The 21,946-nt window shown below is 47.4% G+C and overlaps 1 protein-coding gene across 1 annotated transcript in view; it reads right to left on the minus strand.

The window, feature by feature from the left end:
• Nucleotides 1–15,857: 15,857 nt before the first annotated feature.
• Nucleotides 15,858–21,946, minus strand: part of LOC124605981 — a 52,264-nt gene continuing 46,175 nt past the window's right edge. Inside the window, exons 4-5 of the mRNA XM_047137945.1 lie at nucleotides 19,686–20,040; nucleotides 15,858–16,076 (exon numbers count right to left, since the gene is read on the minus strand). Coding sequence (XP_046993901.1) covers nucleotides 15,858–16,076; nucleotides 19,686–20,040 — 574 coding nt within the window. The remainder of the gene's footprint in view (nucleotides 16,077–19,685; nucleotides 20,041–21,946) is intronic.

Genomic DNA, 21,946 nt, shown 5'->3' on the forward strand with positions numbered 1-21,946 from the left:
GTCATAATTGTTTGGCTTTTCAGTGTACACACAGGGTGTTAAACATCTAGGGGTTGTTGAGGGGAGTGAGTACGTAATATTTTGAGTTGGAACCCATGTCCGGAAACGTGCCGTTTTCGTGCAACAGCCGTTTGAAAACATGTAGGTAACGCGGCCATTTATACAGGTAATTGAGTGGGCGTGAGCCAGTACATCACTTGTTTTGTAATACCACTCACTAATAACCGAAGAACACGTGCAGTTCCTCGTGTACTCTTTGACGGGTTCTCCTAAACGTGGCGCAGTTCTGAGTGTGCGGCGTCTCCTTGGAGGACCACCGTCACGCCTGCTGATGGTGAAGGTACCCCTTTCTTGAAGTCGTTGCGTGATTGTGCCGAGAACTGTATGCTATGGAGTCGCACGTTGTAGATACAGATCTTGATAAAAGCGACGAGCAACTCTTCCATTACCGTGAACTTCGGCATACAGAAGGACAATGTCGCTGTATTCTACAAACGTTTATTCAACCATGTTGCTATAACGCTCACATACACGTGAATGAGGCTCTAACAAGGTCAGAGAGATACGATAGACGCCAAATGACATCAGCAGATCCAACGTCCCTATTGCATACCTAGCTAGCAAACGTCTTCAGACGGATGTAGCACGGAAACACTATTCTTCCGGACAAAACATTATTTACTCACTACCCTCTACAAATCCTAGAAGTTTTTAACGAGAATTTCCGAACACCATGTAAAAGAGAACGTAAAAAACATTCAGGGGATCGGCAAAAATGTAGAAACTCTAAAAACACAACACAGAACCGTGTCCAATACGGCACAGCTTACCCGCTAGCAGTCAAAACAGCTTCCAATCATCTCGGAATAGACAAGTCCTGTATTGGTTTTCAAGCAAATCTTATACTATTCTTTCTACAAAATGGAGGCACGTTTAGAAAACAATATGATGGATTCCGATAATGGACTCGTCTCTCCAAAATACACTCCTGGAAATTGAAATAAGAACACCGTGAATTCATTGTCCCAGGAAGGGGAAACTTTATTGACACATTCCTGGGGTCAGATACATCACATGATCACACTGATAGAACCACAGGCACATAGACGCAGGCAACAGAGCATGCACAATGTCGGCACTAGTACAGTGTATATCCACCTTTCGCAGCAATGCAGGCTGCTATTCTCCCATGGAGACGATCGTAGAGATGCTGGATGTAGTCCTGTGGAACGGCTTGCCATGCCACTTCCACCTGGCGCCTCAGCTGGACCAGCGTTCGTGCTGGACGTGCAGACCGCCTGAGACGACGCTTCATCCAGTCCCAAACATGCTCAATGGGGGACAGATCCGGAGATCTTGCTGGCCAGGGTAGTTGACTTACACCTTCTAGAGCACGTTGGGTGGCACGGGATACATGCGGACGTGCATTGTCCTGTTGGAACAGCAAGTTCCCTTGCCGGTCTAGGAATGGTAGAACGATGGGTTCGATGACGGTTTGGATGTACCGTGCACTATTCAGTGTCCCCTCGACGATCACCAGTGGTGTACGGCCAGTGTAGGAGATCGCTCCCCACACCATGATGCCGGGTGTTGGCCCTGTGTGCCTCGGTCGTATGCAGTCCTCATTGTGGCGCTCACCTGCACGGCGCCAAACACGCATACGACCATCATTGGCACCAAGGCAGAAGCGACTCTCATCGCTGAAGACGACACGTCTCCATTCGTCCCTCCATTCACGCCTGTCGCGACACCACTGGAGGCGGGCTGCACGATGTTGGGGCGTGAGCGGAAGACGGCCTAACGGTGTGCGGGACCGTAGCCCAGCTTCATGGAGACGGTTGCGAATGGTCCTCGCCGATACCCCAGGAGCAACAGTGTCCCTAATTTGCTGGGAAGTGGCGGTGCGGTCCCCTACGGCACTGCGTAGGATCCTACGGTCTTGGCGTGCATCCGTGCGTCGCTGCGGTCCGGTCGACGGGCACGTGCACCTTCCGCCGACCACTGGCGACAACATCGATGTACTGTGGAGACCTCACGCCCCACGTGTTGAGCAATTCGGCGGTACGTCCACCCAGCCTCCCGCATGCCCACTATACGCCCTCGCTTAAAGTCCGTCAACTGCACATACGGTTCACGTCCACGCTGTCGCGGCATGCTACCAGTGTTAAAGACTGCGATGGAGCTCCGTATGCCACGGCAAACTGGCTGACACTGACGGCGGCGGTGCACAAATGCTGCGCAGCTAGCGCCATTCGACGGCCAACACCGCGGTTCCTGGTGTGTCCGCTGTGCCGTGCGTGTGATCATTGCTTGTACAGCCCTCTCGCAGTGTCCGGAGCAAGTATGGTGGGTCTGACACACCGGTGTCAATGTGTTCTTTTTTCCATTTCCAGGAGTGTAGACACAAAATCTCAATAGTACTGAAATCTTGCGACTGTGGTGATCTCGGGGGGGGGGGGGGGGGGGGGGCGGAATGTTTGTCAAATCATCCTTCTGTTCACAAAACCAGTCCTGGATGATGTGTGCTGTGTGAAAAGGGACATGTCGCCTTGGAACAGAGCATCACCGCTGGGGAAAAAAACCATGTGTTGGACCTAATCAGCCGAAATGTTCACATAATCCTTTGCAGTACTGCGACCTTGCAGAATGCCCATGGGATCCATCTAATACACCGCTGTGGCTATTCAAAGCATCACCGAAAGCCCGACATGTTTCACTCTTAGGACTTAAACTAGGCCAGAAGATGGAAACAGAGTGAAACAAGAGGCGTATCACCAAATGATTTCCTTCCATTGCTACATATCCCACATTTTATGGCTTCGGCACCAAGATTTTCTGTTACAGGCATTCGCGTCAGTGATGTGTGGTTTTGGATTACCAACTCACCCAGCAATTTCCAGCTCATGGAGCTCCCTTCGTGCTGTTTTGATACTGGGAGAGTTCGTGGGTGCGACATTCAGTTCTCTAGTGACTTTTACAGCTAGTGTCCTCTTATTTTTCTTCACAATCCTCTTCAGTGACGGTTCGCCTCACGACCATTCAGCACGCACTTCCGTTCACGTTGTGACTCGAAGGATAATGTTTTTCCACTTTCCCTGTATGCGTCCGCAGCTCGTGGTCGTGCGGTAGCGTTCTCGCTTCCCACGCCCGGGTTCCCGGGTTCGATTCCCGGCGGGGTCAGGGATTTTCTCTGCCTCGTGATGACTGGGTGTTGTGTGACGTCCTTAGGTTAGTTAGGTTTAACAAGGGGAGGCCGCCAATTGTGAAATTCAGATTCGATTCATACTGCGCATAATAAAAGCTCATGGCCAAAGGCGTAATGTGGCAAAGCACCAAGATGCACTTCTCAGCCATTGTCGAGAAAATCGACAGTTAAAAGAAACCGTTGCGCGAAATACTCTACGATTAATAATTTTCTACAGCGTCGTGGCGCAGCGGTAAGCGCTCGGGTTCGTAATCCGAAGGTCGCCGGATCGAATCTCGCGCCATGCAACTTTTTTTATTATTAGTTTTTTGTAATTCAAATATATATATATATATATATATATATATATATATATATATATATATATATATATATACTATTAATGAATTGCTTATGCATGTTGGTGAAGGCGGATCGCTCTCCAATTGTACCGCCTCCATTTTTCCCTTTTTTTTTAACAGGGTGTACCAAAGCTCTCCCGTCCGCACTGATTTTCGACGATGTTATAAGTTGCGCTAGGGACGGCATCTACCTTCTTCCGAAGTTAGCAGGCAACTACGCTGTTATGCGGCGGCTCGTTTCGGCCCATTCAACATCTGTCCTTCAAGTGTAACGAGCGAGTAACGGAGTTTATATTTCATACCTGCCACAGCAAAAAACAAATACTAAAAAAAAAATTGCATGGCGCGAGATTCGATCCGGCGACCTTCGGATTACGAACCCGAGCGCTTACCGCTGCGCCACGACGCTGTAGAAAATTATTAATCGTAGAGAGTATTTCACGGCAACGGTTTCTTTTAACTGTCGATTTTCTCGACAACGGCTGAGAAGTGCATATTGGTGCTTTGCCACATTACACCTCTGGCCATGAGCTTTTATTATGCGCAGTATGAATCGAATCTGAATTTCACAATTGGCGGCCTCCCCTTGTAAGTAGTTCTAAGTTCTACGGGACTGATGACCATAGATGTTAAGTCCCATAGTGCTCAGAGCCATTTGAGCCTCTTTCCCTGTATGCAGTGTAATTCTTGTATACGGTGCCTCTTGAAACACTTTGGCTACCTTGGTTACGGAAGCATCCACCCTACGAGCACCCACAACATACCCACTTTCGACTTGCCGGCCGCGGTGGCCGTGCGGTTCTGGCGCTGCAGTCCGGAACCGCGGGACTGCTACGGTCACAGGTTCGAATCCCGCCTCGGGCATGGATGTGTGTGATGTCCTTAGGTTAGTTAGGTTTAAGTAGTTCTAAGTTCTAGGGGACTTATGACCTAAGATGTTGAGCCCCATAGTGCTCAGAGCCATTTGAACCATTTTTGAACCACTTTCGGATTCACTTAGCTCCGACATAATACACTAACATCTCCACAGAACACTGTTCTGACCACGACTGACACTTTCAAGGCACTGAGGGCATTGCACAGGTGCCGTACGTGGGCAAATGCAACACCACAACCTGCAGGCACGGCTACCGTTTGCATTTATGTTCAAGCATGCATTTCTCAGGGTGTTTCTATGTTTTCGTCCAACCCTTGTAACGAACACGCAGAATTACGCTATGTAGCATGCGAGAGTAGTCGGCAACTAGACACTGATGTTCACGTCTTGTATCCACTTCATAGCACCCGATCCACCAAATTTTCCAACAGGGCACAACTTTATGACGTGGTCCAAGGTTTGCTCAGACGCACTACAGTCACATCTTGGGCTGTCCACAAGGTCGCACAATAAATCATGACCTAGCGTCTTGTGTGACCACTTTGGATACAATTCAGTCTTACTTGGTAAGTTGAACCCTTGCAGCACTTCTGAGAGATCAGCTATGAGATGACGATTACTGAGTCATCCAGACATTTTTCCACGTGTCTGCTAGGTTAAAAACGTTCTGCCCTCTTGCATACATATTAGCTTTCGTGATTTCAGTCGTGTATTTGGCAAATTCATTACTACATCTCCAATAGGTAATTTTTTATGTAGTATTTTTTATTCTTTAATAGTTGTTTTTTGTCCTCTTAATTTTGGTGGAACTATGTTACTGATGTCGGAGAGCCACGGTAGCGGAGTATCTGTGATTGTACCCATGATTTCGTGGAGCTGCACGTCTATCTTGTTGGTCTGGTGGATTTCTTGCCAAAACGAGACAAAGTATTCTGCAGTGGCTAAGTCTATTGACGTTGCCGCTGTTTGTTGTGTGGATGCATCTGCACCCCGTGACTTAATCCCAATTTCCTAATAATATGATTTCATGTCTTTAGTTTGTTTAATGTGTAACGTATAAAGGGAATGCTACATGTAGACAACCTCCAAAGATGGCGTACGCCGGGTAACGTCCTTCAAGAAAAAAAAAAAAAAACGGAAAGAAGCCTACACAAATGACGGTCGTAATGGATCAGCGATCTCTCAAAGTCTATATCAGCAGCTGCATCCGCAGCCGCAGCAGCAGTAACATCTCCTTGCTATATCGGCACTGCAAAAAGCTGGAATCTAGGGGAACTACAGCCTTTGTATTTACCAAGGGTCAGCAGCTGTACTATATAATTTAGCGATGGTGGATCATCTTGGGTAAAATGTTCCATAAGTAGAACAGTTCAAAAATGGTTCAAATGGCTCTGAGCACTATGGGACTTAACTTCTGAGGTCATAAGTCGCCTAGAACTTAGAACTAAATAAACCTAACTAACCTAAGGACATCACACACATCCATGCCCGAGGCGGGATTCGAACCTGTGACCGTAGTGATCGGTCGGTTCTAGACTGTAGCGTCTAGAACCGTACGAGTAGAACAGTGCCCCGATAAAATATCCGGGTGGAAGTACTCAGAATGTCGTCAGGGAAACCAATTCTGTGGTTCTACAAGTCATAGCATAGAATGTTATATTCCTTAACTGCTTACGTGGGTCAGAGAATTTTAAAAGGGAAATGGACAGGCTGAAGTTAGGTGTAGTGGGAATTCGTGAAGCGCAGTGGTGGGAAGCACAGGACTACTATTCAGTTACATACAGGGTCATATATACAAAATCAGGTAGTGGTAATGCAGGAGTAGACCTAATAATGAATAAGAAAATATTATTACAGTTATACTACTATGAACAGCATAGCTAAGATAGACACAAAACCAATCCCCATCACAATAATGCAAGCTCATATGCCAGCTAGCTCACCTGACTATAAGGAAATTGATAGATGGGAAAAAGGAGATATGCAAGGGCGTTAAGGGAATGAAAGTTTATTTTATGTTTTGGGACTGGAATTTGGTAGTAGGAAAAGCAAGAGAAAGGAAAATAGGACAGTGTGCACCGGTGGAAAATGAGAGAGAAGTCACCATATAGAATTTCGCACAGAGCACAATCAAATAATTCCTTACAATTAATTTATGAATCATGAAAGAAGGTTGTGTATGAGGAAGAGACATAGCGACGCCATAAGAATTCATATACACTCCTGGAAATGGAAAAAAGAACACATTGACACCGGTGTGTCAGACCCACCATACTTGCTCCGGACACTGCGAGAGGGCTGTACAAGCAATGATCACACGCACGGCACAGCGGACACACCAGGAACCGCGGTGTTGGCCGTCGAATGGCGCTAGCTGCGCAGCATTTGTGCACCGCCGCCGTCAGTGTCAGCCAGTTTGCCGTGGCATACGGAGCTCCATCGCAGTCTTTAACACTGGTAGCATGCCGCGACAGCGTGGACGTGAACCGTATGTGCAGTTGACGGACTTTGAGCGAGGGCGTATAGTGGGCATGCGGGAGGCCGGGTGGACGTACCGCCGAATTGCTCAACACGTGGGGCGTGAGGTCTCCACAGTACATCGATGTTGTCGCCAGTGGTCGGCGGAAGGTGCACGTGCCCGTCGACCTGGGACCGGACCGCAGCGACGCACGGATGCACGCCAAGACCGTAAGATCCTACGCAGTGCCGTAGGGGACCGCACCGCCACTTCCCAGCAAATTAGGGACACTGTTGCGCCTGGGGTATGGGCGAGGACCATTCGCAACCGTCTCCATGAAGCTGGGCTACGGTCCCGCACACCGTTAGGCCGTCTTCCACTCACGCCCCAACATCGTGCAGCCCGCCTCCAGTGGTGTCGCGACAGGCGTGAATGGAGGGACGAATGGAGACGTGTCGTCTTCAGCGATGAGAGTCGCTTCTGCCTTGGTGCCAATGATGGTCGTATGCGTGTTTGGCGCAGTGCAGGTGAGCGCCACAATCAGGACTGCATACGACCGAGGCACACAGGGCCAACACCCGGCATCATGGTGTGGGGAGCGATCTCCTACACTGGCCGTACACCACTGGTGATCGTCGAGGGGACACTGAATAGTGCACGGTACATCCAAACCGTCATCGAACCCATCGTTCTACCATTCCTAGACCGGCAAGGGAACCTGCTGTTCCAACAGGACAATGCACGTCCGCATGTATCCCGTGCCACCCAACGTGCTCTAGAAGGTGTAAGTCAACTACCCTGGCCAGCAAGATCTCCGGATCTGTCCCCCATTGAGCATGTTTGGGACTGGATGAAGCGTCGTCTCACGCGGTCTGCACGTCCAGCACGAACGCTGGTCCAACTGAGGCGCCAGGTGGAAATGGCATGGCAAGCCGTTCCACAAGACTACATCCAGCATCTCTACGATCGTCTCCATGGGAGAATAGCAGCCTGCATTGCTGCGAAAGGTGGATATACACTGTACTAGTGCCGACATTGTGCATGCTCTGTTTCCTGTGTCTATGTGCCTGTGGTTCTGTCAGTGTGATCATGTGATGTATCTGACCCCCAGGAATGTGTCAATAAAGTTTCCCCTTCCTGGGACAATGAATTCACGGTGTTCTTATTTCAATTTCCAGGAGTGTAGATTGCATAATGGTAAGATGTAGATCTCGAATCAGACTTTAAATTGAAAAAGATTTCTCAGGGATAGGTGAAGACTCTTACCATAGTTTATTGGTTATGAACAGCAGATTAAAATTGAATAAATTGCTGAGAGTATTATTGATGGCGCAATGGGAACCGCTTGCAGCATGTGCCTTCAGTCCGAAAATGACCACTGGGTAGTCGAAATCGGTTGTGACATCATGAAACGCTCATGTTGTGATTATTCCGCAAAAAATTTTATATATATATATATATTCGACTACATTCAATGACTAGTGTTTTGCTTTTGTTAACATTCATCTTCTAATCTCGTCTCCAGGCAATAATAATTACTAGACCGCGGATTTTAGGTAAAAACCTATTTTGTTCCTGAGTTCCTATTTGCATAAAAATGTGTACTTATGCGTTTCATGACTATTTACACTTAATAGCGTTAATTCTATTGGACCTAAAAAAGCCTATTTCGACGTTAGTGCCTATTTTTGCCTATTTCGGCTTTAATATCCTAAAAAGTGCCTATTTCATCATATAAGACAGTGGCTCCAAGTTTTTCCACACTATACGACAGATGGAAAAAAATAGTTTCTGCCCAGCGTGCAGCAAGGTGGCTAGTTGATATGCACTCATGCTTCGTATTTGCCTAACACTTCGGTCTTTTTTTATTTTTTTACATCGCTGTCCCTATTAACACCAAATACTCTTTATAGATGTTTTATTATTCATGTGTAAAAAATAGATCACGGATCTTTAGATTAAAACCAATTTTTTCCAAAGCTCCAATTTGCATATAAGTTGGTACTTATGCGTTTCATGACTAACTAAACTGAATACCGTTAGTTCTATAGGACCTACAATTGCGTATTTCGACGTTGACGCCTAATTTTGCTTATTGCGGCATCCAAATCCTAAAAAGTACCGATTTCGTTAATCTGACATAGAGTTCTTGTGTTTTCAAAGATTAGAAAATGGAAGTAAACTTAGGGCTTTACGTCTCGTCGAAGGCGAAGGTCGTTAGAGACTGTTTACAATACCTTCGCTTGCCTTATTACCAACAGCACTCGCCACGGTTGAATGGTCATCCATCCAAGTACGCTCCGAGTGCGACAGTGCTTAACTTCGGTGAGCGAATGGGAACCGGTCAAAGATTTGACTTACACATTAGAATCGAACGTGGGAGTACTAAATGTTACATTTGAAAATATTTCGTTCGAAGGATTCTGGCCAGCTGTTTATTTTCGCAAGGAAACGGTTTCTTAGGCCTTAAGCTGAGCTCGGATTAAAAAATCACAATGTTAATCGTAGACGCCCTCTATAGCTAAATTACTGCCCTACGCGCATTTTCTCGCTGCTGTCTACAGGCAGTCCTATCAAACTACTCTGTTTCGTGAAAGATATTATACGTGAATTTTCCGGTTCGAAAAATAATTTGCCAGTAGTGAGATGATTTCATCTGAAGCGCCGGTAGATTCCATTCGCTTGTTCAGAAGGGGCGGCCATCTGTCAGGTGCCGTATGTCCAGCAACGAGTACGGTACTTTCCCTACCTTTCCCATGCACCGCAGTAAAAGGTAAAAAAAAAACAAACAAAAAAAACAGGTCATCGTTCACTTTTTCCCAGCGAAAACAAATCAGTACATTGTGTAGTGACCGACGTGTTAAGTGTTACTGACGTTCTAAGTGCAAAATAAATTCTAGTTTCTGTGTGAGAATACTACGCCATGCCGAAAACAGCTAGTTCAAAGTCAACTCATATAAGGCAGTGGCTGCAAGATTTTCCGCATTATACAACAGATGGGAAAATTATTTTCTGCCAAGCATGCAACAAGGAGGTTAGTTGATGTTTTTCTTAGACTTCTTATTTTCCTGTCACTTAGGATTCTTTTTTATCGCTATCCTTTAGTAATACGAAATACTCTTTATATGCGATTCCAAACTGCATTTCCCTTTTCTCTCGTATTAGGTTTCGAGTGTTAAGAAATCTTACTTAATTCAGCATGCACATGGAATCGCACATAAAGCTAATGTTGAACGAAAGTAAAAATTGAAGCAAACTCTTTTAACCAACAAATCTGATGAATCCTCCGAAAAAAAACAAGTTCTGCAGTGATTTGTGTCATGCACTTGTGGCAGCAACATCCCCTTTAGGAAACTAGAAAACCCTATTTTCGGAGGTTTTCTTGAGAAGTACTGCCATCAGTCTATTCCTGCAGAGTCAACTTTACTAAGAATTATGTGGATTCAGCTAACAATGCTGCATTGCACAGGATCCGAGAAGGTGTTGGAGAATCTTGTATATGGATTTCTGTGGAGGAAACTACTGACAGTCTAGGCCGTTACATTGCAAACATGATTATTGGCAAGCTAGATCCAGATGCTCCATCCAGGGCTCATTTGATTTACTCAAAACAGCTTGCAAAAACTAACCAACAAACAATAGCACAGTTTGTGAACAATCGGCTTATGGTGCTGTATCCAAACGGAGTGGATGAGAATAAGGTGCTTCTGGCCGTCACTGATGCTGCTGCATATACGATAGCAGCGTTTCAACTATTAAAAGTATTCTACCTATTGATGCTGCACGTAACTTGTATAGTGCATGGGATCAACCGCTTTGCAGAGCAAGTAAGGCTATAATTTCCTAAAGTAAATAAAGTAATAGCTATGGTGAAGAAAATTTTTGTTAAGGCACCACCAAGAATACAGGCATTCAAAGAACAGCTTCCAGATGTCCCATTGCCGCCAGAGCCTGTTGTCACCCGCTAGGGCACGTGGCTGATAGCAGCAGAATACTATAGTACGCATCTCTCAGCTGTCCAGAAGGTGGTTGAAAATATACCGGAGGATGCTGCATCCGTAACTGCAGCAATGGAGTTACTCAAAGATTCTTCTTTAAAACGGGACATTAGGGCCCACTACACATTTATGGCAAGAATAATTTCACAATTAGAAGGCTCAGGGAGACCTATCTACGACAATATTTCTTTGCTTGAAGAAGTCAAAATGAAAATTAATGAAGCGCCAGGTGAAGTAGGGGAAAAAGTACGGGCAAAAATGCAAACGGTTTTGCAGAAGAACACTGGCCTGAAGGAGTTGTGTGCAGCTGCCGACATACTTAGTGGAAAATCCAGCACTCCTGACTGCAGCATTCCTGTCCAACATGTGCCGAAAATGAAATACGTCCCTGTCACATCTGTTGATGTATAACGTTCTTTTTCAGCGTATAAATTGATTCTGACTGACAAGCGCCACAATTTTTCACTAGAAAACCTAGAAAAGATTTTGGTTATTTACTGTGAAGCCAACTATGGTCAGAATATGTGAAACTACGAATGTATTAATTTTTAAACCATTGCCACATCTTTTTTACGGAGATCTTTATCTTGCAGGAACTCAAAAATATTTGGAGTTATGTTCAACATTAATGTTGTAGATTGCTGTGCTCCGTAACTGTGTAAATATTCATTCTCCTTGTTTTAATGACTGATAAGATGTTCATACTGTCAACACTGTGTATTTTAATTTATTTTTATTTTCTCTGCATCATTTTTATTAGAGCCTATTTTAGGTTTTATATAGCCTAAATGAACTACTGAAGGAGCCCATCTTAGGTGCCTAAAACACACTTTTTTACGACCTGAAAATCCGTGGTCTAATAATTACATTCAGTATACACTGATCAGCCAGAATGTTATGGCCCCCTGCCTAACGTCCACATTGGGCACGGATAACAGCGGGGATGCGTCGTGGTATGGAAGCAATGAGGTCGCGGTAGTTCGCTGGAGTGAGTTGTCATCACATCCGCACACACAAGTCACGTAATTCCCGTTAACTGCGAGGAGGACGGCGATGAACTCTGACGCCATGTTAAATCGCATACCAGATCTCGCGAGTTGGGGGACCAGTACATCAACTGGAACTCGCCACTGTGTTCCTCGAACAACTTCTCACACTCCTGGCAAGTGACGTGGCGTATTATCTTGTTGAAAAATGCCGCTGTCGTCGGGAAACATGATCGTCACGATACGCCTTGCACGAGCTCCACTGGAGCAACATGAATGTTCCCCGGAGCACAATGGAGCCGCCGCCAGCCGTACAGCTGTCAAGGAGCTGTTCCTCTGGAAGACGACGGATTCGCGCCGTCCCACCGACATGATGAAGAAGGTATCGGAATTCATCACACCGTGAAACGCTCTCCTACTGCGACAACGTTCAGCGTCGACTGTCACGTGTCCATTTCAGTCGTAGTTGCCGATATCGTCTCGTTAACATTAGCATGAGTATGGTGCAAATGGTTCAAATGGCTCTGAGCACTATGGGACTCAACTGCTGTGGTCATTAGTCCCCTAGAACTTAGAACTAGTTAAACCTAACTAACCTAAGGACATCACAAACATCCATGCCCGAGGCAGGATTCGAACCCGCGACCGTAGCGGTCTTGCGGTTCCAGACTGCAGCGCCTTTAACCGCACGGCTACTTCGGCCGGCCAGCACGAGTATGGATCGTCCACTGCGGAGACCCATCGCTAGCAGTGTTCGCTGCGCTGCGTGTTCAGACACACGTACTCAAGCTTTTGTATGCCCATGCTTCTAGTTGGAGCTCTCTGGGACGACAGCCGTTTACTATCATGAGAATTAAATAAAAACACCTTGAGCCGTCCTTACGATTTTATTTTATTTTGTCGCTACCAGTTTCAACGCTTCAGGCTGTTTTTGATGCCATACATGTTGATATGATCCCCAGGCATAACACATCAGTTGCCAGCATTACTGGATACGCAGGTAATGTGTCAGGACATCAACCATCAACAAAATAAAATCGTAAGGACGGCTGTAGGTGTTTTTATTTATTTGTCAAAATGGCTCTGAGCACTATGGGACTCAACTGCTGTGGTCATTAGTCCCCTAGAACTTAGAACTACTTAAACCTAACTAACCTAAGGACATCACACACATCCATGCCCGAGGCAGGATTCGAACCTGCGACCGTAGCGGTCACGCGGTTCCAAACCGACGCGCTTAGAACCGCACGGCCACACCGGCCGGCATTTATTTGTCACACTTGTACTCTACCCAGCATTAAAGTGTGATGTTAGTTCCACCTGTGCTGTTTCACCAGTCTGTCCAGCCCAAAGTTCAACACCTGTAGTGAAGGCTGGCCGTCCCACGACGTCTGCACGTGGTTCCACCTTGGTTTCGCCACGTGTTGAAGACACTCACTACAGCACCACTCGAACACCCGATAAGTCGTGCAATTTCCGAAATGTTCGCGCCGAGCCTCCGGGTAATTACAGTCTGCGCCGGCTGCTGTGGCCGAGAGGTTCTAGGCGCTTCAGTCTGGAACCGTGCGACCGCTACGGTCGCAGGTTCGAATCCTGCCTCGGGCAAGGATGTGTATGATGTCCGTAGGTTAGTTAGGTTTAAGTAGTTCTAAGTTCTAGGGGACTGATGACCTCATCAGATGTTAAGTCCCATAGTGCTCATTACAGTCTGCCCTCGGTCAAAGTCAGATCGCGCGCCTTCCCTATTCTACACATGGACAGCACGCTCACTGATACTACATTCACTGTTCGTGTGTCTGACTAGCTGTCATTCCTCGCCAGGTGACGCTGCTATCGCCTGTCCGTGTTTATATCGATGGTCATAATGTGCCTGCTGATCAGTGCACATTCATGGTGTTCGTAAATTCCCGTTACAAACTTCTAGGGTTTGTAGCGGGGAGTGAGTACATAATATTTTGAATAGGAATCCATGCCCGGAAAGGTAGCGTTTCTGTTCCACGACGAACACAGGGCTGGTGACACAAGCCGCAGTTTCGAAGGTCAGAGACGCCACAGTCGTTGTGTCATCACAATTAGGAGCAGCCGCTTGGGACGCAAAGCTTAGAGGGACATCAGTGCAAGATTTGTAAACAGTGCGTATCACAATTAGTAGCAAAAAATGATACCGGTGGATGTGCACGAGGCAAAAGAGTGGAGACAGGGGGACGCCATATTACAAGTCGCTTGTGTGGAAAAACATTTGCGAATGCGCCCTGGTAGGGGATGTGTCTATATGAAGCTTTCTGCTTCGGATGATCGTTTCTGTCACATCTCTCAATGCTGACGATTCCTCGAGAAACACTCTATAGTCATAAAAGGTTATATATCTTCGGAAAATTATCTTTGTACAGCTCTTAATGGTTGCTGATGTTGTGGGGACTGTCTGTTTGATGCTACGAATGGTCTCAAAAGCCGAAAGCCGGTCCACAACTAAAAATAAAGTAAATACAATACTGGCTATTAAAATTGCTCCACCTATAAGAAATGCAGATGATGAAAGGGTATTCGTTGGACAAATATATTATACTAGAACTGACATGTGAATACATTTTCACGCAATTTGGGTGCACAGATCCTGAGAAATCAGTACCCAGAACAACCACCTCCGAACGTAATAACGGCCTTGATACGTCTGGGCATTGAGTCAAACAGAGTTTGGATGTCGTGTACAGGTACAGCTGCCCATGCAGCTTCAACACGATACGACAGTTCATCAAGAGTAGTGACTGGCGTATTGTGACGAACCAGTTGCTCGGCCACCATTGACCAGACGTTTTCAATTGGTGAGAGATCTGGAGAATGTGCTGGCCAGGGCAGCAGTAGAACATTTTCTGTATCCAGAAAGGCCCGTACAGGACCTGCAACGTGCGGTCGTGCATTTTCCTGCTGAAATGTAGGGTTTCGCGGGGACCGAATGAAGGGTAGAGCCACGGGTCGTAACACATCTCAAATGTAACGTCCACTGTTCAAAGTGCCGTTAATGCGAACAAGAGGTGACTGAGACGTGTAATCATTGGCATCCCATACCATCACGCCGGGTGATACGCCAGTATGGCGATGACGAATACACGCTTCCATTGTGCGTTCACCGTGATGTCGCCAAACACTGATGCGACGATCATGATACTGTAAACAGAACCTGGATTCATCCGAAAAAATGACGTTTTGCCATTCGTGCACCCAGATTCGTCGTCGAGTACACCATCGCGGGCGCTCTTGTCTTTGATGCAGCGTCAAGGGTAACCGCAGCCATGGTCTCCCAGCTGATAGTCCATGCTGCTGCAAACGTCGTCGAACTGTTCGTGCAGATGGTTGTTGTGTTGCAAACGTCCCCATCTGTTGACTCAGGGATCGAGACGTGGCTGCACGATCCGTTACAGCCATGCGGGCAAGATGGCTGTCATCTCGACTGCTAGTGATACGAGACCGTTGGGATCCAGCACGGCGTTCCGTATTACCCTCCTGAACCCACCGATTCCATATTCTGCTAACAGTCATTGGATCTCGACCAACGCGAACAGCAATGTCGCGGTACGATAAACCGCATTCGCGATAGGCTACAATCCGACCTTTATCAAAGTCGTAAACGTGATGGTACGCATTTCTCCTCCTTACACGAGGAATCACAACAACGTTTCACCAGGCAACGCCGGTCGACTGCTGTTTGTGTATGAGAAATCGGTTGGAAACTTTCCTCATGTCAGAATATTGTAGGTGTCGCCACTGGCACCAACCTTGTGTGAATGCTCTGAAAAGCTAATCATTTGCATATAACAGCACCTGCTTCCTGTCGGTTAAATTTCGCGTCTATAGCACGTCAGCTTCGTGGTGTAGCAATTTTAATGGCCAGTAGTGTATTAGTGTGGAACATTAATACCGTGTATTTTAGTTTTTGGATGTTTCGAAAGGTTGGGAAGGCGCTCTGAATGAAGTTAGTAATGAAGGTAATGAAGTTAGTTACCGCTGGAGCCCCTGGAGAAGGTGGCGGACTGCCGGCGGTGCGAGGGCAGGTGCAGCGTGGAGGCCCGCGGGCTGCACGAGCGGGACTCGCGGCCGTCGTCCGCCTCGACGGGCCGCTGGCGCACGAACAGGTGGCGGCGCGCCGTCTCCGAGCGGTCGCGCACGCGCAGCGTCACCGGGCAGTCCAGGTGCAGGTCCATCGCCATCGACGCCTGCCACACACATTCACACGTCTTCTCTCTGGAAACATACTATGCTGCGACCAGAGGAAATTGCTCAGTAGCACAGTGATAAACCTACGTCGATATTGACCCGTGATGTAACGGTGTTCATGCGTGTGATATCGCAGATGATCAAACAGAGCTACTACCTGACCGCGATATTGAAAACAAGCGGTGGAATTACAATAAATTAGTACAGCGGTGACGAAGAAAAGTTCATCGCACTGTGAATGATATTAAGACAGTTGTGCGTATACTTTATTGATCTGTAACGTGAAACAGAGGGACGTTGCAGAAAAACTAAAGAAGACACTACAGATGTATTATATAGCGCTAAAAACGCAACTTGGTCAAGAAACAGGTAAAGAAAGCAATACAAAAATATATCAAACATCACTTCAACACTTTGTAGAAGTTACATAAAACATGTTTCTGTTATTCATAAATAACTTTCGCATTTATCAATAATAACAGGGAGTTCTCGACTAATTTTTATTGCTTATAAAATGCAAGTTAATTGTGTAAGGATGTAAAATACACAATCGACTGACACTGAATGATGTGCAGTTCTAATTATGTGCAAAACAAGTAACCAAACAAAGAACAGAAAAACAAAAGGTAAGTGGTCTGCTCCCATTTTCTCTCTTACAAATTCAGTTATGTTGCTTTCCCCAATACTTCTGGCAATTATCCTACCATTTTCTACGATAATGCAGTGCCTGTGTTACTCCGAATTACTATGAAAAATTCCATCGGACATGCAGTCATTCCAAACGAACTTTGCGTCGTAATTCGAAATAACAAAGGCGCAATACTATCGTATTTATCCGCCGACACCGGGCAAACGACATTCAAGTAAAATATCTCACCTGTACAGGAGTACGCGATGATGGGTGTACGAGTACAGGTTGTAGACGCATGGTTGACGACATATGGAAGTTTAGGTCTAACTGGCAGTGCTCCATTGGTAGGCAATTGGTAAGGCGACTGCTCGCAATAAGTGGAAAATAAGGGTTCGAGTCTCGCTCAGGCACGAATTTTCATTGTCGTCATTCCACGCTAAAGCTGATTGTTGTCCGTATTCGCAATTGAAAATACATCTGAGGTATACCATTTAATACGTCATTTATGTAGTGTACTAGAACTATCGAACTGCAGTTTCGGGAGGGCGGAATTCGACTCGTGTACAATAATAGGTAGAGGTAAAACTGGAAATGAGCGTTTGGCGTCATTGGCCGGGAGGTCCTTTGCGGGGCAGGTCCGGCCGCCTTGGTGCAGCTCTTTATTACATTCGACGCCACATTGGGCGACCTGCGCGCCGGATGGGGATAAAATGATGATGAAGACAACACAACACCCAATCCCTCAGCGGAGAAAATTCCGGACACAGTCGGGAATCGATCCCGGGTCGTAGGACGGCAATCTGTCACGCTGACCACTTTTTTTAAAAAATCTAATTTTGTTCGTTTTCGTATGTTGTATCTGCTCGGGGCGGACGTCGCAAGACACCCGATTCAGTTCGTCGTTGATCCGATAAGTCAGTCTTTTTATTACAGAGGGCAGCTAACCCTCTGACCGAACACCCTGAGCTACCGTGCCGGCGCCACTCAGCTATCGTGGCCGACATGTTAAGAGTTGAATGTGATAAAGGCACGTATTTTTCAGTTGATACTTTGTAGAACGCATTTTATAAGTTTGCTGACTGTTGTACATGTGTAAACCAACATTGTATTGAATAATACAGAAAAATAATAATAATGTACAGTGGATGTGTTCTATCTCGCAAACCATTCTGAATATGGCGCATGTCCGTATGAAGGTGTTTCCTTCAGATGATCGTCCCTGTCATATCCATGAATACTGAATGTTCCTCCTGAGACACATTGTATATAAAAGACAATGGATATCTAGCAATACTGGCAGTCCAGAATGAATTTTCACTCTGCAGCGGAGTGTGCGCTGATATGAAACTTCTTGGCAATTAAAAAGCGTGCGACCGCGCGGTCAGGGGCGCATTGTCACGGTCGGTGCGGCTTGCCCCGTCGGAGGTTCGATTTCTCCCTCAGGCACGGGTGTGTGTGTTGTCCATAGCGTAAGTTAATTTAAGTTAGATTAATTAGTGTGTAGGCTTAGGGACCGATGACCTCTGCAGTTCGGTCCCGTAAGACCTAACTACAAATTTCCAATTTAAAAGCGTGCGCCGGACCGAGACTCAAACTCAGGACCTTTGTCCTTCACGGGCAAATGCTCTACCAACTAAGCTGTCCAGCCATGACTCACGACCAGTCTTCAAAGCTTTGCTTCCGCCAGTACCTCGTCTCCTACCTTTCAAACTTTACAGAAGCTCTCCTGCGAACCTTGCAAGACTTTCTTCTTTCTTTCTTTCTTTTGCTACTGCCTTTATCCCGCATTCTGTGCGGGGTCGGCAGGGTTAAGTACGGATGTGGCATGGTTAATGTTAAGGGGTGGCCGGATGCCCTTCCTGCCGCCACCCCATACCCCCCAGGACGGAATTAGTGTAACCCAGCTGTCTGCGTCTAGTGTAAATCGTGAAATAGCGTGAATGTGTTTCAAATGTCTGCGAGTCGTGTAACTGAGGCGGGACGTGGAGACCAGCCCGGTATTGACCTAGGAGGATGTGGAAAACTGCCTAAAAACCACTTCCAGGCTGGCCGGCACACCGGCCGTCGTCGTTAATCCGCCGGGCGGATTCGATCCGGGGCCGGCGCGCCTACCCGAGTCCAGGAAACAGCGCATTAGCGCTCTCGGCTATCCTGTCGGGTCTGCGAACCTTGCACGAGTATCACTCCTGAAAGAAAGGAGATTGCGGAAACATGGCTTAGCCACAGCCTGGGCCATTGTTTCCAGAATTAAATTTCCACTGTGCAGCAGAGTGTGCGCTGACATGAAACTTGTTTCAGACTGGAAACAAGTCCCCAGCCTGTGGCTAAGTCACATCTCCGCGGTATCCTTTCTTCCAGGAGAAACTAGTCTTGCAAGATTTGTAGGAGAGTTTCTGCAAAGTTTGAAAGGTAAGAGATGAGGTACTGGCGGAAGTACAGCTGATACTAAAATGTAGATTTTCACGGCCGGAAATGTCATGTCCATTATAATTATACGGGCTGTTACGCCGTGGTCGGTTGATGAATTCTGTGTCAATTCCCAACGTTTCGTCCCCGTCTGCGGAGGACATCTTCAAAGGGGTCTATAACTCGATGGAAGGTCCAACAAACCCACTGGATCGCCTAGAATCCAGTGGGTATGTAGGACCTTCCATCGAGCTATAGACCCCCTTGAAGATGTCCTCCACAGACGGGGACGAAACGTTGGGAATTGACACAGAATTCATCAACCGACCACGGCGTAACAGCCCGGATAATTATAGTGGACATGGAAGTACAGCTGTGAGGATGGGTCGTGAGTCGTGCTTGGGCAGCTCAGTTGGCAGGGCACCTGTCCGCGAAAGATAAAGGTCCCGAGTTCGAGTCTCGGACGGGCACACAATTTTAATCTGGCAGGAAGCTTCAGTACTGGTAGTATCGATATTTGTGACACGACAGTAGTGGGGTATCGATACGGCGTCAGGTGGTGGGGACGCACCTGCGAGCCGCCGACGCCGGCGCTGGCGCCCAGCTCGAGGCTGTCGCGGCTGCCGGCGTTGTCGCGGCCGGGCAGCATGGAGGGCGGCGGCGAGTAGCAGTGCGGGTTGTCCATGGAGAGCGCCTGGCGCTGCAGCAGGTAGGGGCTGAGCAGCGCGCTGGCGGGGTGCAGGCGGTGCGCGCGCGCCGACTGCGTGAGGCGCGCCGGCTTGGCCAGCGCCGGCTGGCGGCCCGCGCCCGCCGCCACCGCGTTGCGCAGCAGCAGCAGCGGAGACGTGTCCAGCTGCAGGTTCGGCGCCGAGGGGCTCTTGGGCAGCGGCGGCGCGCCGGGGGAGCCCCCGCCGCGCCCGTGCCTGCTGCGCAAACACACACACACACGCTCCTCAGGTTGACGAAAGGGTACAGGAACCGGACGCAGATGGAGAATACCTTACCATCGCCAGCGTACTTCTGTCTTTGTTCCACGCCACATGCTCCTGCCATTGCCTATGCTGGCAGTTGGCAGCTCTGGAGCGAGGGCCTACTGGGACACTGTCGTACTATCACTTAACGAATGTTCCAATATGCAACAGTACCACAATGAGCAATGCAATAAGATTTTGAATATGAGTGTCTCAGTTGTAGTTCCGATGCTGCTTTGTGCAACCTGTGTCTGCTTCGAGTGGAAAACTCCTTGAGCTATTAAGATTCCAGTGCACCAGTACCAAAAGGCTGGGCCAAGCACAGAAAACCAACGAACCAGGTGGTTTATGCTAAGAATTAGAGTAAAATCTTGTATTTTTGTGTCAGTTCAGAAAACACACGTTAGCGGTTAGATATTTGTTGTACAAAAATGTAAACAGGGCACAATCCAGAGACTGGATTTCTTCAAAGGGGGGGGGGGGGGGATGGGGGGTTGAGGAACCTTGCACCAAGACTCTTTTGGGCACAATGAACTGTTTCTGCAATGCTCAGCAAAACGACGCCATGCAGATGGAGATGAGCATCAACTTGAAATCCAGACACCGTTTCACAAGAAGGTGTATTCAGTGCGAAATAGCGCTTATGGAGAATGCTGACATAGAGAGAAAAGATAGCCAGTGCCTATGAAGGGGGAACGTGGGCAATATTACAACTCTGGCTACACTCCTGCAGGAACAGACAAAACAAGAAAATCAAAATACATGAAGTCATCCCCACCCAATGGTGACTCCTGGCCGTTAGGGTCTGGTTTGCCTTCTGGGGTAGTGGTAGGAGAAGTGCTGACCAGCAGACTCTCATAAATAACCTTCTCCCCCATCCCCCCGCCCCCCCCCCCCCAAATCAGACCTTCGTTCTCAGATGTTCTCACATACTCATGTTCTCTGTACACGAGTGTATTGGGGTGTGTCTATGATACGAATGCTACCACCTTCACTGGCTGTTAACTTCGAGGTGATGAGCCCTGCAGTGCCTGATGAAGCATCCAGTTACCTTTCAAGGGCTTTGTCTCCAGTAGCTGCAGGTGTCTGCCTGAGCTGGGAACTGTATGAAGACATCTTGGTGCATTTGCACCGCTGCTTAACCTGCTCCCTGGTGGGTCACGAATGTAAGGCTCAGCTAGGGGCCTTCCGGCCTCAGTGCTACTGTGCACCTTTCTGCTGTGGACCCTGATCCTTGCTGGTCACCACCCAGTGAAGGAATATGCCTTTTACTTTGCCCGTGCTGGGTTCTACGGTCTAAATAGCGTCCTTCCCACTGTGGCACGCTGCTGCCACGAAGCAGTCAGGCTGCTGCGAGCTGTGTCTGTCACACATTAAAGGTGGCACATGGCAGCCACACAAACGCCAGCACCCATCGCTTTTAGCGCATGTTGCCCTCCACCAGTAGTCGCTGACATTGGCGCGTGGTTTGTCAGCAGCGAACTACATCAACAAGGGGAAATAGCATTCCGCATGCTGCAACTTCGTCTCTGTACCAAAATGACTAAGGGATTTCTCCATCAGTCACCACCCTCAATACAAAACATGTGTAGGCAAGGAAATGGCACCATTTCCTGATCTACGAATGGCCGGTTCCTCCTCTGCTGTCGGTGTCAGCTCTTAGCCCAGACAACTTAATTCCAGGTTAAATGAATGTAACTGATAATTGTTGTTTTAATGGTTTCAAACTGTTACCCACTTAAATGTTAAAAACATTCTGAGGTTGTCTGTATGAGTAATTTCCAAAACGATTAATAAATTTAAAAAACATTAGACACAACAATATCTTTGTCAGTGAGTCTGGAAAATGGGCTAATAACCC

The sequence above is a fragment of the Schistocerca americana genome, chromosome 3 (genome assembly GCF_021461395.2).
Source record: "Schistocerca americana isolate TAMUIC-IGC-003095 chromosome 3, iqSchAmer2.1, whole genome shotgun sequence".
Classification (NCBI taxonomy): domain Eukaryota; kingdom Metazoa; phylum Arthropoda; class Insecta; order Orthoptera; family Acrididae; genus Schistocerca; species Schistocerca americana.